This window comes from Rhineura floridana, chromosome 7 (genome assembly GCF_030035675.1).
Source record: "Rhineura floridana isolate rRhiFlo1 chromosome 7, rRhiFlo1.hap2, whole genome shotgun sequence".
In the NCBI taxonomy this organism is placed as follows: domain Eukaryota; kingdom Metazoa; phylum Chordata; class Lepidosauria; order Squamata; family Rhineuridae; genus Rhineura; species Rhineura floridana.
In genome coordinates, this window is record NC_084486.1 from 134,889,083 (window position 1) to 134,902,046 (window position 12,964).

General features: G+C 41.0%; 1 protein-coding gene across 8 annotated transcripts in view; it reads left to right on the forward strand.

Annotated features, from left to right (window-relative positions):
* Positions 1–11,882, forward strand: part of FNDC3B (fibronectin type III domain containing 3B) — a 389,419-nt gene extending 377,537 nt beyond the window's left edge. For all 8 annotated transcript variants that reach the window (XM_061637327.1, XM_061637329.1, XM_061637332.1 and 5 more), the window contains one exon: positions 7,556–11,882. In XM_061637327.1, coding sequence (XP_061493311.1) covers positions 7,556–7,867 — 312 coding nt within the window. In that variant the 3' untranslated portion in view covers positions 7,868–11,882. The remainder of the gene's footprint in view (positions 1–7,555) is intronic.
* The last annotated feature ends 1,082 nt before the right edge of the window (positions 11,883–12,964 follow it).

Below are 12,964 nucleotides of genomic sequence, written 5' to 3' on the forward strand. Positions count from 1 at the left end.
CACCCAGTTCCAGAGATTCTTGGATGAAACGGATTATTTGGATCCATTTCAGTCTGGTTTCAGGCCTGGTTACGGGACAAAGACAGCTTTGGTCACCTTGGTGGATGACCTTCGCAGAGAGCTGGACAGGGGGAGTGTGTCCCTGTTAGTTCTACTGGACCTCTCAGCGGCTTTCGATACCATTGACCATGGTATCCTTCTGGACCGCCTTGCTGGGATGGGACTTGGGGGCACCGTGTTACGATGGCTCCATTCCTTTCTGGAAGGACGAACTCAGAAGGTGGTGCTGGGGGACTCCTGTTCGACTCCTTGGCCGTTGACCTATGGGGTCCCTCAGGGTTCAGTTTTGTCCCCCATGTTATTCAAGATCTATATGAAACCGCTGGGAGAAGTTGTCTGGGGGTTTGGGGTTCGGTGCCATCAGTATGCTTATGACACTCAACTCTATTTCTCCTTTCCACCTAAAGCCAAGGAAGCTGTCCTGGTCCTGAACCAGTGCCTGGCATCAGTGATGGACTGGATGAGGGCGAACAAATTGAAACTAAATCCAGATAAGACAGAGGTGCTCCTGGTCAGTCGAAGGGCAGATCAGGGAATAGGGATTCAACCTGTGCTGGATGGGGTTACACTCCCCCTGAAGACACAGGTTCGCAGTTTGTGTGTGCTCCTGGACTCAGCTCTGAACTTGGAGGCCCAGGTCTTGGCCGTGGCCAGGAATGCCTGTGCCCATTTAAGACTGGTGCGCCAGCTGCGCCCGTTCCTGGAAATGCCTGATTTGACTATGGTGATGCATGCCTTAGTTACATCCCGTTTAGACTACTGTAACGCGCTGTACGTGGGGCTGCCTTTGAAAACTGTTCGGAAACTTAAATTGGTACAAAGAGCTGCAGCCAGAGTGTTAACAGGGGCTGGTTACAGGGACCATACAACTCCCTTGTTACAACAGCTCCACTGGCTGCCACTTTGTTTCCGGTCACAATTCAAAGTGCTGGTTTTGACCTTTAAAGCCCTATATGGCCCAGGTCCAGGCTATTTGTCAGACTGTATCTCTCTGTATGAGCCTGCCCGGGCCCTGAGATCTTCAGGAGAGGCCCTTCTCTCAGTCCCAACACCCTTGCAAGTGCGATTGGTGGGGACGCGAGATAGGGCCTTTCGGTGGCTGCTCCTAGGTTCTGGAACTCCCTTCCTAGGGAGGCACGAATGGCCCCCTCCTTGCCATCCTTCCGTCGGCAAGTAAAGACTTTTTTATTCCGACAGGCTTTTGGGATAGAAGGTGTTTAGGATTGGGCTTTACAAGGCTTGTTCTATTGTTTTATATTATTATTTGTATTATTTTAAATTGTTTTTAGATTTTTAAGTACCTTTTAAGGTTTTAAGGTTGTGCATTGTTTAATTGTATTTTAATTGTATGTTTTTCTATGTTTTTAACTACATGTAGTTTTATTTGTAAGTCGCCCTGAGTTCCAGTTTGGAAAAAGGGCGGGGTAAAAATAAAGTTTCATTCATTCATTCATTCATTGTGGTGGACCTGGCTTCCATAGGGATTCAGTTTTATTTAATTTCATGCCTAACCATTTCAAACATGTTGCATAATGCTGACACAGGTTGCTCTCGATATAAACCGTTGGGGGGAGAGGGGAGAGAGAGAGCGCGCGCAAAGCAAATTGTCCCTGTTTGCATTTCCAAGTGACTGCAAGCTGTTTCTAAAAGAGTTGTCCTGAGCTGACAAAGCCATGCAACGTGGGGAGAAGGAGACAAATTTTAACCTGCCACTTTCTTACTTTGCACCTACTTGAAGCACAAAAGCAAGAGGAATGGCTTTAAAGAAAATAGCCTCACTGGCAATTGTAGAAGGGAGCACTGTTGGCAGATTTGTGTAGAAGCCAGTGGGCTTTTGGCACTTTCCCATATGTACAGATGCGTCACAAGGTTTGTTTTGTTGAACACTGTAATTGTCTGATGATCATGCTCTTAGCTAACAGGACATGTGGTGGCGCAATTGGCAGGCATGCTTTCAAATGTAATCAAACAAACTGAATGAAAAAGGCAGACCTGGCGGTGCACATTCTGAGGTGACTTTTCCTGAGCCTAGTATAAGCTATGCCTCCCCCCCCCAATTAGCTAACATGGAAACGGAGAGCCAAGCAGAGAGATGTGCATGACAACAGGTTGCAAAGGCTCCTTTTGCGTTTTCTACTACCAGAGTTCTGACAGAGCAGGAGTCAGGGGGTCATCATGAAGAATGATGTGAGATGCTCCTGGGCCATCAGCACTATAAGTAATTTAGCAATTGTGCCGGTCAACAGTACAGAAAGCTCACAACCTGGATGTGCATTGGCTCACAAATGATCCATGGTGCAGTGCAGTTCATGAGGGCTTGGGTGAACATCAGAGCACAGGCCTTGTTAAATGGATTGAAGATTGCCTAGAGACACACACTATTGTTAGCATTGCCTGACATTGAGGAACAATAACCTAAAAAAGTTTGCAGGCTCTGGGAGAGGAGTTCATAGCTTCTTTGCTCTTCTCTGGCTGTGCTGTGCTGAACTGAGCTAAGGCGTGGTTTGGCTTAGCATGTGTTCCAGACCTGGACTTGTGGCTTAGCTCTCTCCAGATTAACCATGAGTTATAACCAAGGTTTGTCCAGGAGAGCTAAACTATGAGCCTGTATTCAGATGACAGGCTAGGCCAAACCATGGTTTAGTGCAGTGCAATAGTGGAACAACTGGGGAGGACAAAGTAACAGCAGTCTCCTCTCCTAAGGCCTGGAGAGTCTGGGCAAGTTATAGATGTACTAGTAGCTTCAAAGCTGGACTACTGCAGTGTGCTCAGTGTGGGGCTTCCTTAGAGACTGGTCTGGAAGCTGAAGCTGGTGCAGAATGGTGGCATAGCTATTCTGTAAGACAGCCTGCTGGGAACACATTACACCTGTATTCAAACGGCACTGGCTGCCTATTTACTACCAAGCCAGATTCAAGGTACCGATCATGGCATAGAAAGCCCTAAACAGCTTGGGAGCAACACTCTATACTGCAACATTTTCTCAGAGGTTCCACTTGCATAGCTTATTCAGCCAAAAGAATTCTTTACACCTCAGCAAATTTATCTTCCCACAGTGTTGAAAAAGAAAGCTGTCAGCCACCACTAAAGAGACTAGCTTTTAAATCCAGGGCTCAAGCAGCACAGGACACACTAACACTTCATGGTTAACATTTAAAATACAGAATGTTTGCTACCTAAACTGTTGAAAAGTGGTTAGTTATTGCAAAGGTTGTTGTTAAATCCCTCTTGGCTTTTTCGGCCCCCTAAATCTGAATACCTCATGCCAGGCATTTATGCAGATTCATATTTTCTCCTACTTAGTGATTCATATTCACTGAGTCATAATTTCCCTATGTTTTATTAACCTGAATTGGTGAGATCTGAGCAGCAATCTTTATAATTATATGGGTAAATGCACCCAAGAGAAACTTTTGGCATTGTTTTCCTAGCTGCCTTGTGTACATGGGAAGGCAACTCTACTCACTTGCTACTCTTCTGACAGAAGGAATAATTTATCCATTACAGTCTTAAAAATGAATAATGCCTGATTTTCAACTTTGTTTGATGCATATAATGTGTGTGTTTAGTGCACATTTATTGCCTGAGTGGAATTATGGCAATTATGTATAGATTGCACATGCAGATAACTCATTATTTTGTAGTGGGAGGGGGACACGTTATATCTGACTATAAACTCTGCCATGAATAGGACCTTGGCGGGGATCATTTAACCGTTCTTGCTTTGAGTCCCCTACTTGTCATGCTGTGTGGTGTAATGTACGATTGGCTCTCATTGAAGCATTGCACATGAATTGACAAAGATTTTTTTCTAGGCTCTGCCAGTGCCTGATTACCATCGGTGAAGGACAATTATCCTTCCATCTGCCAGAAAAAAAACAGTCAACTTTTGACTACACAGATAGTCATTGTAATAAATGCCCTGTCTTCAATGGGTTAGCCATTGCCACTGTTCCTGCAAAAAGGCCAAATAAATGGACTAGATCTGATTGTTGGAAGTTGCATGTAAGGTAAATCACTGAAAAGTCAATTGTGTCGATACAAAGGCTTGCCAAACATTGGTCTCACAATTAGAAGCCTTTTGGGACATCTATATCCCCACAACACCAGATTTCTGGCTTTCTTGTCCAAGAGCTGCCTCCCAGGTATTGCATATATCTGAGATGAAATGTGTACACACACTGACATGATGTGGTGACTGAGTGATTTAACAAAATTTATATGCCGCTTGATTGGTTTACCAAAAACATTAACATTAGCAATAAAAACAGTTACAAACAAATAATTAAGAGCATTTAAAAACAATTAAAACAGCAATATACTAAAAAGAGATTAAAGCACATTAACATCTATGTGTCTGGATAGGCTTGCCTAAAATATTTTTAAGCAGGCACCAAAAAGAGTACAGTGACAGTGCCCGACTGGTGTCAATAGGCGGGGAGTAAATCAGATTTTTAAATTTAAAATCAGATTTATTTAAACTGGATTTTTTTCTATCTTATTACAACATGCTTAACCTACATTTACAGCCTTATAAAAACGAATTAATGGCTCTATCACTCTCACACACATTGAGTTCCCTACCAATCAAAAATATGGAAATGGACTGCCTTCGAGTCAATTTCGACTTACGGCAACCCTATGAATAGGGATTTCATGGTAAGCGGTATTCAGAGGTGGTTTACCATTGCCTCCCTCTGAGGCTAGTCCTCCCCGGCTGGCTAGGGCCTGCTCAGCTTGCCCCAGCTGCACAAGCCATACCCTTCCTTGTCCGCAACTGCCAGCTGTGGGGCAACTGGGCTCCTTGGGACTGTGCAGCTTGCCCACGGCTGCACAAGTGGCAGGGTACGTAACCCCTGAGCCACTCCCTGTGGGGGTGATCTTTAGCTGGCCCTTGACACCCAGGAGACACGAGCGGGGATTTGAACTCACAGACTCTGGCCTCCCAGCCAGGCTCTCCTCCCCACTGTGCTATACCAGCTGATACCAATCAAACATGGGCATTCATTTCAGTTTTTCATTTCATGAAAATGGCTCTAGCCACCCTAACTACAAACTCTTGTTTCTCAGAAGTCCTGGACTTTTGGTCTGTTTCTCTGACTGCGGTTACATGTGCAAAGACACAGGCTAAATGGGAATGGGATTGTTGTTCTGAGTTTTTGTGGTGGTGGATTTGGGTCACGCAAGGCAAAGGAATTAGGACAAAGACAATACAGAAAATGATAGTTGGAGGTAGAGTAGAAAAGAACAATGGAGAGGAGTAGAAAGAACAAAGGGAAGGCATTCTAGTACAGGCACAGCTTCCAGTTCCTATATTCTCCCCCACTTTTGCCACAGAAGAACTGTCATGGCTTCTGTGTATAAAAGAGACCCTATCTAGGAATATTTTTGGGGGAAATTCTTACCCTGGGAAAAAGGGAGGAGTTGGAAAAAAGCAGGAAGACTCATATTTCAGTCTGTGAATAGAAATGACAGTGGGAGTGGGGAAAATGAAATCTAGTAGAAATTTTAAGGGCAGTGTATGTTTAGTATTGTGATGACTTGTCTGTTTAGAGTTAAAAAATAATTGGAAGTTACAAACAAGAGTTTAGGACAGCCACCAGCCGGCAACCTAGAAGAATGCTGTAATTGCAATGTTAAAACAGTTATGTAACTTTATCCAACATTTGAGATTTAGTTTACTAAAATGGAAGTGCTATTGTGTTTGTAATTTAGTTTTTACCTAATGTACAGCCACTGCATTTGCTGCCTGACACTGGAAATATTATGTACTATTTCCTAAATTAATAAAAATGGACTTATCTAAACAATTGCACAAAGTACCCTTGTACCCCCTCTAGGATGCACACCTTAACATGGTGAGGGGGTTTGAGAGTGTTGAAGAAGCTGAGACCAATGCCATCAGGAGTCTAGACCAAGAGGTTAGACTCCTAGCAGGGGCACCCAAGGCGGAATAGTCAAAGCTGAGACACCAGACTAAGATGCATCCAAACTCAGAGGAACATAAGAACATAAGAAGAGCCTGCTGGATCAGGCCAGTGGCCCATCTAGTCCAGCATCCTGTTCTCACAGTGGCCAACCAGGTGCCTGGGGGAAGCCCGCAAGCAGGACCCGAGTGCAAGAACACTCTCCCCTCCTGAGGCTTCCGGCAACTGGTTTTCAGAAGCATGCTGCCTCTGACTAGGGTGGCAGAGCACAGCCATCATGGCTAGTAGCCATTGATAGCCCTGTCCTCCATGAATTTGTCTAATCTTCTTTTAAAGCCATCCAAGCTGGTGGCCATTACTGCATCTTGTGGGAGCAAATTCCATAGTTTAACTATGCGCTGAGTAAAGAAGTACTTCCTTTTGTCTGTCCTGAATCTTCCAACATTCAGCTTCTTTGAATGTCCACGAGTTCTAGTATTATGAGAGAGGGAGAAGAACTTTTCTCTATCCACTTTCTCAATGCCATGCATAATTTTATACACTTCTATCATGTCTCCTCTGACCCGCCTTTTCTCTAAACTAAAAAGCCCCAAATGCTGCAACCTTTCCTCGTAAGGGAGTCGCTCCATCCCCTTGATCATTCTGGAAGGCAATGGTAAACCACCTCTGAATATCTCTTACCACAAAAACCCTATGAACAGAGTATCCAAAATGCAACACAAGCTAGTGCTGGAAGATGAGACCCCCAGGTCAGAAGGCACTCGACAACAAGATCTGAACAGGGTGGCTCACAACAGATGCTATTGGAGGTTGCTGATTCATAGGGTCGCCATAAGTCGTAATCGACTTGAAGGCACATAACAACATCAATAACAAACCTCATAAAATGCTATATTGAGTTGTAAATTAACATCTTGTAGTAATCAGATTTGCACCATTGTTTAAGAAATAAGTGACACACTTGATTTAAATCAGGGTTTCTCTTTAATGATTTAAATTACCTTGCTTCAAATCAATCCATCCTGAAATAAACTGGTTATCATAGGATTGTTCCAAAAACAGCACTTCTGTGTCAAGGTTCTCCTCCTTCCCGAAATGTGTAGTTAATAAAAGGCAGGATATGACTTTATATTTCATTTATTTACATGCTACACGATAGCAAAATTCTCTGGGCATCTTACAATAATAATAAAAACATTAAAATTAAATTATAAACTTTCAGTCCGCTTACCTTGTGGTTTTAAGAATAATTTCTATGCGCACATGTATTTTACTGTATGCAATATTGGTTTGCTTCTATGGAGCCTTTGCAGGGAAATCAGGCAGAAAATTCGTAAGTGAATAGTAAATGAGTAAGTTGTGCAGTATTCTTTCAGATTTTTAATAAAACCTGTTGTCCTTCCCTGTATCTTATTTCACAGTGTTTGGTCCCAGATTTGTGTTTTCCTTTTAAAGGGCTTCTGTACCCCATTTTGGAACTGAAGTTTCCGAAATACCTAGATATTTCAACCGTAGGTGTGTGTCTTTGGACTTGAGTTTGAAAAACCTTTTGTTGTTATTTTTGAAAGGTGTACAAGGGAGATGAAACGACGTTCCAAATCTCAGGCCTTCAAATGAACACAGACTACCGATTCCGGGTATGTGTTTGCCGCCGGTGCTTGGATACCTCACAAGAACTTAACGGACCTTTCAGCCCATCTGTTGCCTTTCTGCTCCAGCGGAGTGAGCTCATGCTTACAGGGGAAACGGGAAGGATAGATGACCCGAAGTCAAAAAGTATGATGCCTTCTGATGAACAGTTTGCCGCCCTCCTTGTCCTTGGCTTTGCAAGCGTCTCCATCTTATTTGCCTTTATACTACAGTATTTGTTTATGAAGTAAAGAGTCCCTTACGAAGGTATCTTTTTAACTAATGCTACGCATTATCTACATGTTTTATTCAGCTATTCCTCTTTATTTTCTCTCCCCCCCTCGGTGGTGTTTTCCAGTCCTTCATTTTTCCTGGATTATTGGGGGTTGGGTGGGGGGAGGAATAGTCCTATTTAGGAAATATTTATATTTGGGTGCACCTTTTTGAAACTCAAGAGTAGGAAGTGGTCAGAAAGATCCAGGCCAGATACCAAAAGCAAATAGCCTGCTTTTCTTCTTTTGTCTTTTTTTTTAAATCTAACCTGTATTTGTTACTTCTCTTTCCTCGATTCACAAATGTAATCGATTTGCCTTCATGTTTTTATGTTTTGGGCAGTCTTTAAGTTGCAAGTTTATTACATTAGAATAACTGCTTTTGGCTCTTCCGCATCTGTAACCCTTAATCACCAGTATAGCATTGCAGATAGACTGTGGTGTTTAGCAACACGTGAGTGTTGGGCAAACAATAATTATGAACATTGCATATGATGATATTCACTACATTTCTCTCCTTCCCTCCTCTTCCTTTTTTTTTCTCACCTCCATGGTAAAAAAATTAAATGCAGCTACATAATCAACTATATATTTACCACATTTCAATCCAAATAATTTATCCTGCAACCTAAAGTTCCTTTTTACAACAATAATCTCTTATTCCACTTGGTTGCACACTATGAGCTGCCTGCATAACAAATCCGATAACCAGATAGCTTTATAAATGACAAAACATTACGGTTTCTACCATTTTTATTTTATTTTTATTTTATAGCAGTAATTTTAAGAGGGCATTGTGCAATAGTTACTCCCATGTCCAGCTGTTGTTTTTAATAAAGCTGCTTTTAACCTGTTTGCCTTTGTATATACTCTTAATCCAATCACTAGATTTGATATATTCATCTTGATTTATATGTTTAGAACTGGTGAGAGCTTGCTGCCTTTAATATTTATATTAAGTATTACTTTTTGACATAAGTAATCTTTCAATCAGCCGCTTAAGGGGAAGAAATACCCCCATCTGTGTTTCAGTCTTGGAAAAACTGGGATGAATTCATTAGAGACATTTTAAATGCTAGACATTATGGAGCATGAAAACAGCACCACACACTCTCCATCTCCCCCCATGCAAGTGACACCTGCCATTACAAACGTGATGTAACAAGTGCATTGCGAGATTTTCTCTAGTCCCGCTTAACGTCAATGGCTGCTGCTTGCCGGGCTGGTGGAATATTGCAGTGTTTTGATTTCACATTATCCATACTGTAATAGTAGGCATTACCAAGGGAGAGACTAAGACAGCGTTTCCCAATTTTTAGGTCCCCAGATGTTGCTGGACCACAATCCCATCATTCCTGATCATTGGTCATGCTGGATGGGGCTGATGGGAGTTGTAGTCCAACAACATCTGGGGAACCAAAGACTGGAAAAGGCTAAGAGAAGGAAATACGAGGCTGCTGATTTCAGTGATAGCCATGTATCTTCTACAACATCTCTCTCCAGCCTTAAACTAATGTTCTTCTTACCATCCATTGCAAAAGCCAATGTCATTTTCCCTTTGGAAATTTGCGTCTGTCTTTACATCAGTAGCCCAAATATGCATGTTAATCCAATCCATCAAAATCCTTGATCATTGGTGTGGGTTTTTTGTTTTACTTTTGAGTCATTGGATTATTTATATGAAATCAATGATGTTCAAGTGCCTCAGGGATATTGATGAGCAGGAGGTGCGAGTAAATTCCAAAAGGGTGCAACAGACACAGGGTGCAATCCACCAGGAAACTCTCCTTGTGCGCACTCTATCACAATGAACTAGAGTTGTATCCTTGTGCAACTCCAGTCCATTCCTGTAGAGGTTGCGCAGGGGAAATGTTGTGCTGCAACTCCTGGTCTGGCAGTGCAGGCGTTGGAGACGTTCCAGGGAATTGTGCCCCACACTTTGTATAACCCTCCTTTTAAAAAAAACAAAAAACATTTTGTATATTTTTGCTATTTTTGGTTTGGCTTGCATCATAGCTCTTTTGTCTTCTGTATTAGCTATGATACAGTGTCTTGTACTAGCATATATTCCCATAACCATGGGGAAACCAACATTATTTTTGATCTAGGTTTATTTATACTATATACTGCATACAGTACTTTAAATGCAAATTACAGTGCAATCTTATTATTTATTGTAAAAATAAAATAAATAAAAAGTGTACTTATGTACTAAATTTTTCCCCTTCCTTGTAGCATGTTATATTTCTGGGGTCTTATTTTTGTTGGTTTTTTTGTTTTATACAAGTGTAACTTTACCCACAGCAGCATTCCTAGGGTTATTAATCTTCTTACCATTTCTTGTGTGTTTTAAAAATGGGAGTGTCTTAGTACATTAATTGCCAAAAAGAAGGAACCCACCCAGTATGGGGCATAATAAGCCAAGCATCATGCTGCGGGGAATGGCTTGAACGGAATATCTATGGGGTTCGTCTAGTATCAGAGCCTGTCAAATTATATGCTCGATCAGTGACCGAAAAGTTTACATGTAGCCAAAAATAAAAATTATGACCATCTCTTGGAAGGATATTCTAAGATTTGATGAATTATTCTGTGTGCCTCTCTAGATGTAGCAAACTAGTACAAAAGTTCTGTATTTTGTTATTGACTATCGTTAGTTTATAAATTTGCCTAGCAAACTAATGGTATTGAGCTAGCCTTCTTTTCCCACTCCCTTTGGCCAAAGTCATGGCTTGTCAAATGTTTCTAGTGTTGTTTTATGTGTGTGTTTAATTTAAATTTATTTCTTCTATAATACTTGGGTGACCACATAGATAAGTTCCAGAAGTATTGTCTTACTTCTGGAATCTAGCCCCCTCTAGAAAAAGTTATGTTGTGCATAAATCTCATTGAAATTAATGGAGTCATGGGAAGCTTGAACTCCCCTTGCTCCCAATGTGTAGCCAATGTATAACCATTGGTCTTCCCTGTAACTAACTTTATCTAGATTAGGGCCAACAGTTTTTAAAAGCTGGTGATTGGGAAAGCCACAATTTTATAAATGTCCCCCTCCCCCCATACCCCCCCCAAAAAGTTTGGTCCACTACAGCAAAAATGCCCAACACGTTTTAACTAAGTAAGAAATGAACTACTGTAAACTTTGTAAAGGCACTCTAGAAATTCAGACTTATACCTTTTGAGTGTTTGAAAAGATATGGAATAGTAGTTTTACATAAGGTTGGATAAATGTGACAAGGAGAGAAGTCTGTAACACTTTATTATCAAGAAAGTATTTAAAATAATTTGTTACGTATTTTTATTGTAGTTTCAAAATCAAATGTCTCCCCATCCCACCCCACTGTCATGATTAATGAAATGTTTCCGTATTACATCTGTGGTTCTCTTGCATATACAGCCATTTATGCTGTAGGGTGATTGACTGGAATTAACTCCTGATATGCAGTCATAGAATAAAAGTGTTGCGACTTCAAACCTATTCCTCTGTCTCCCTCCATTAACAGCAGACACAACAATTTGCTGATGGCATTGTATTTCCTTGTATGTCTCTCCTAATCCACTCGATCTCAGCTGTGTACAACAACCTCCTCAATCCTGTAGACTATAAAGAATTGTAAAAAAAAGAAAATACAAACTGGGGAAAGTATTTTAAGAAACTATTTAAAAGGAAATGAAACATTTTTATATTATCTGCCTTTGTCCATTATGAACTTGAAATGTTGTAGTTTTCTAATGCTCTTTCATCAGCAACAGTAAATCAGTATTCACTGTTATCATGGGAAAATGCCCTAAACTGAACGTTTATGAACATTATCCTTGCACAATTCTTTAAATTGAAGATAATAATAAAAAGGGTTTTTTTGTTTTTGTTTTTTTACCTCACTTATAGGACATACATTCCAAGCTTTTCAACTCTTGAGAGAAATAATCATAAGTTTTCTTGTATTGTAAATTTAACTATTTCATATGCATTGTATTAAAACTGCCATATCAATTTTAATGTATAGATTTTTGCAAATATTACGCTATGTATGTAACTGTATCTGTAGTGTATATGTAATATATTTATGCCCAATAAATGTTTTAATTCTTTATTGAGAGCAAGATTCCATTTCTATGACATGATCTGCCCATGAGAATCCTACACATTGGGCACACACCCTGCCCGGAATGTCTCCTAAACCTGGTACTGAGGTTGTGTACACCTCATGACATGTTTGAAATGCACAGGTTTTTTCCAGAGTGCTTCTATACACATAGCTTTGCAGTCTGCATACTTGCATGCGGCATCGCTGCTATCCATACATATGGGGGAGTGTATGTACTTTGCAGGTAGTGTCCATCAGTGCTCTCAGCTTTTTCCCTCAATTGGTGTTTCCACACCCCATTGTGGGCGTGCATACAGGCATTTGATTACGTGTACACAGGCCATTTTTTATTTTTATTTTAAAGATACAAATTATCCGATATAACAGAGTTTAACAAAACGTTGTATAATCTAAAATTTGGTGTTTGTTTGTTTTTTAATGAAAAAAATATATCCCCCCCACCCCCCCAGTAGCTCACTCTCCTGAGTTCAGGAAACCTGAGGTCCATTGTGGGCATGCACACAGGGATTTCTTTACTTCTACACAGGCCAGTTTGTTTTTTTGATACCCCAGACTTCCACAAAGCAATGGGTTATTTATTTTTTAAATGCCGTTCACAGCCTCACCAGCAGCTTAGAAATTAAGGTTAAGGTGTAGATGTAATTGAATGAGCAATTGCACAGTCCGAAGAGGCAGAAAGGGAGTGTGATGATCTGGTGTGGTACAAACCCACTTGTCACTGTGACAGGGAACCACCCCCATGAGAAAAGTACTCTTTGCATGCACATTCATTTGTACAAATGGGCTGAAGTGCACATTTATTCAGTTTTAAAATCTCTCATTCTGTAAAAGCTGGTTTGTGGCGGGGGGCATTAACTCATCAAAAGATACTGGTTATGTCTGGATCAGGACTACAATGCTAAGAAAATCCAGCACACACTGGAAACTATAGTATGTACACAGCCTGCATTCTAATGCCCCTGTGTGCACA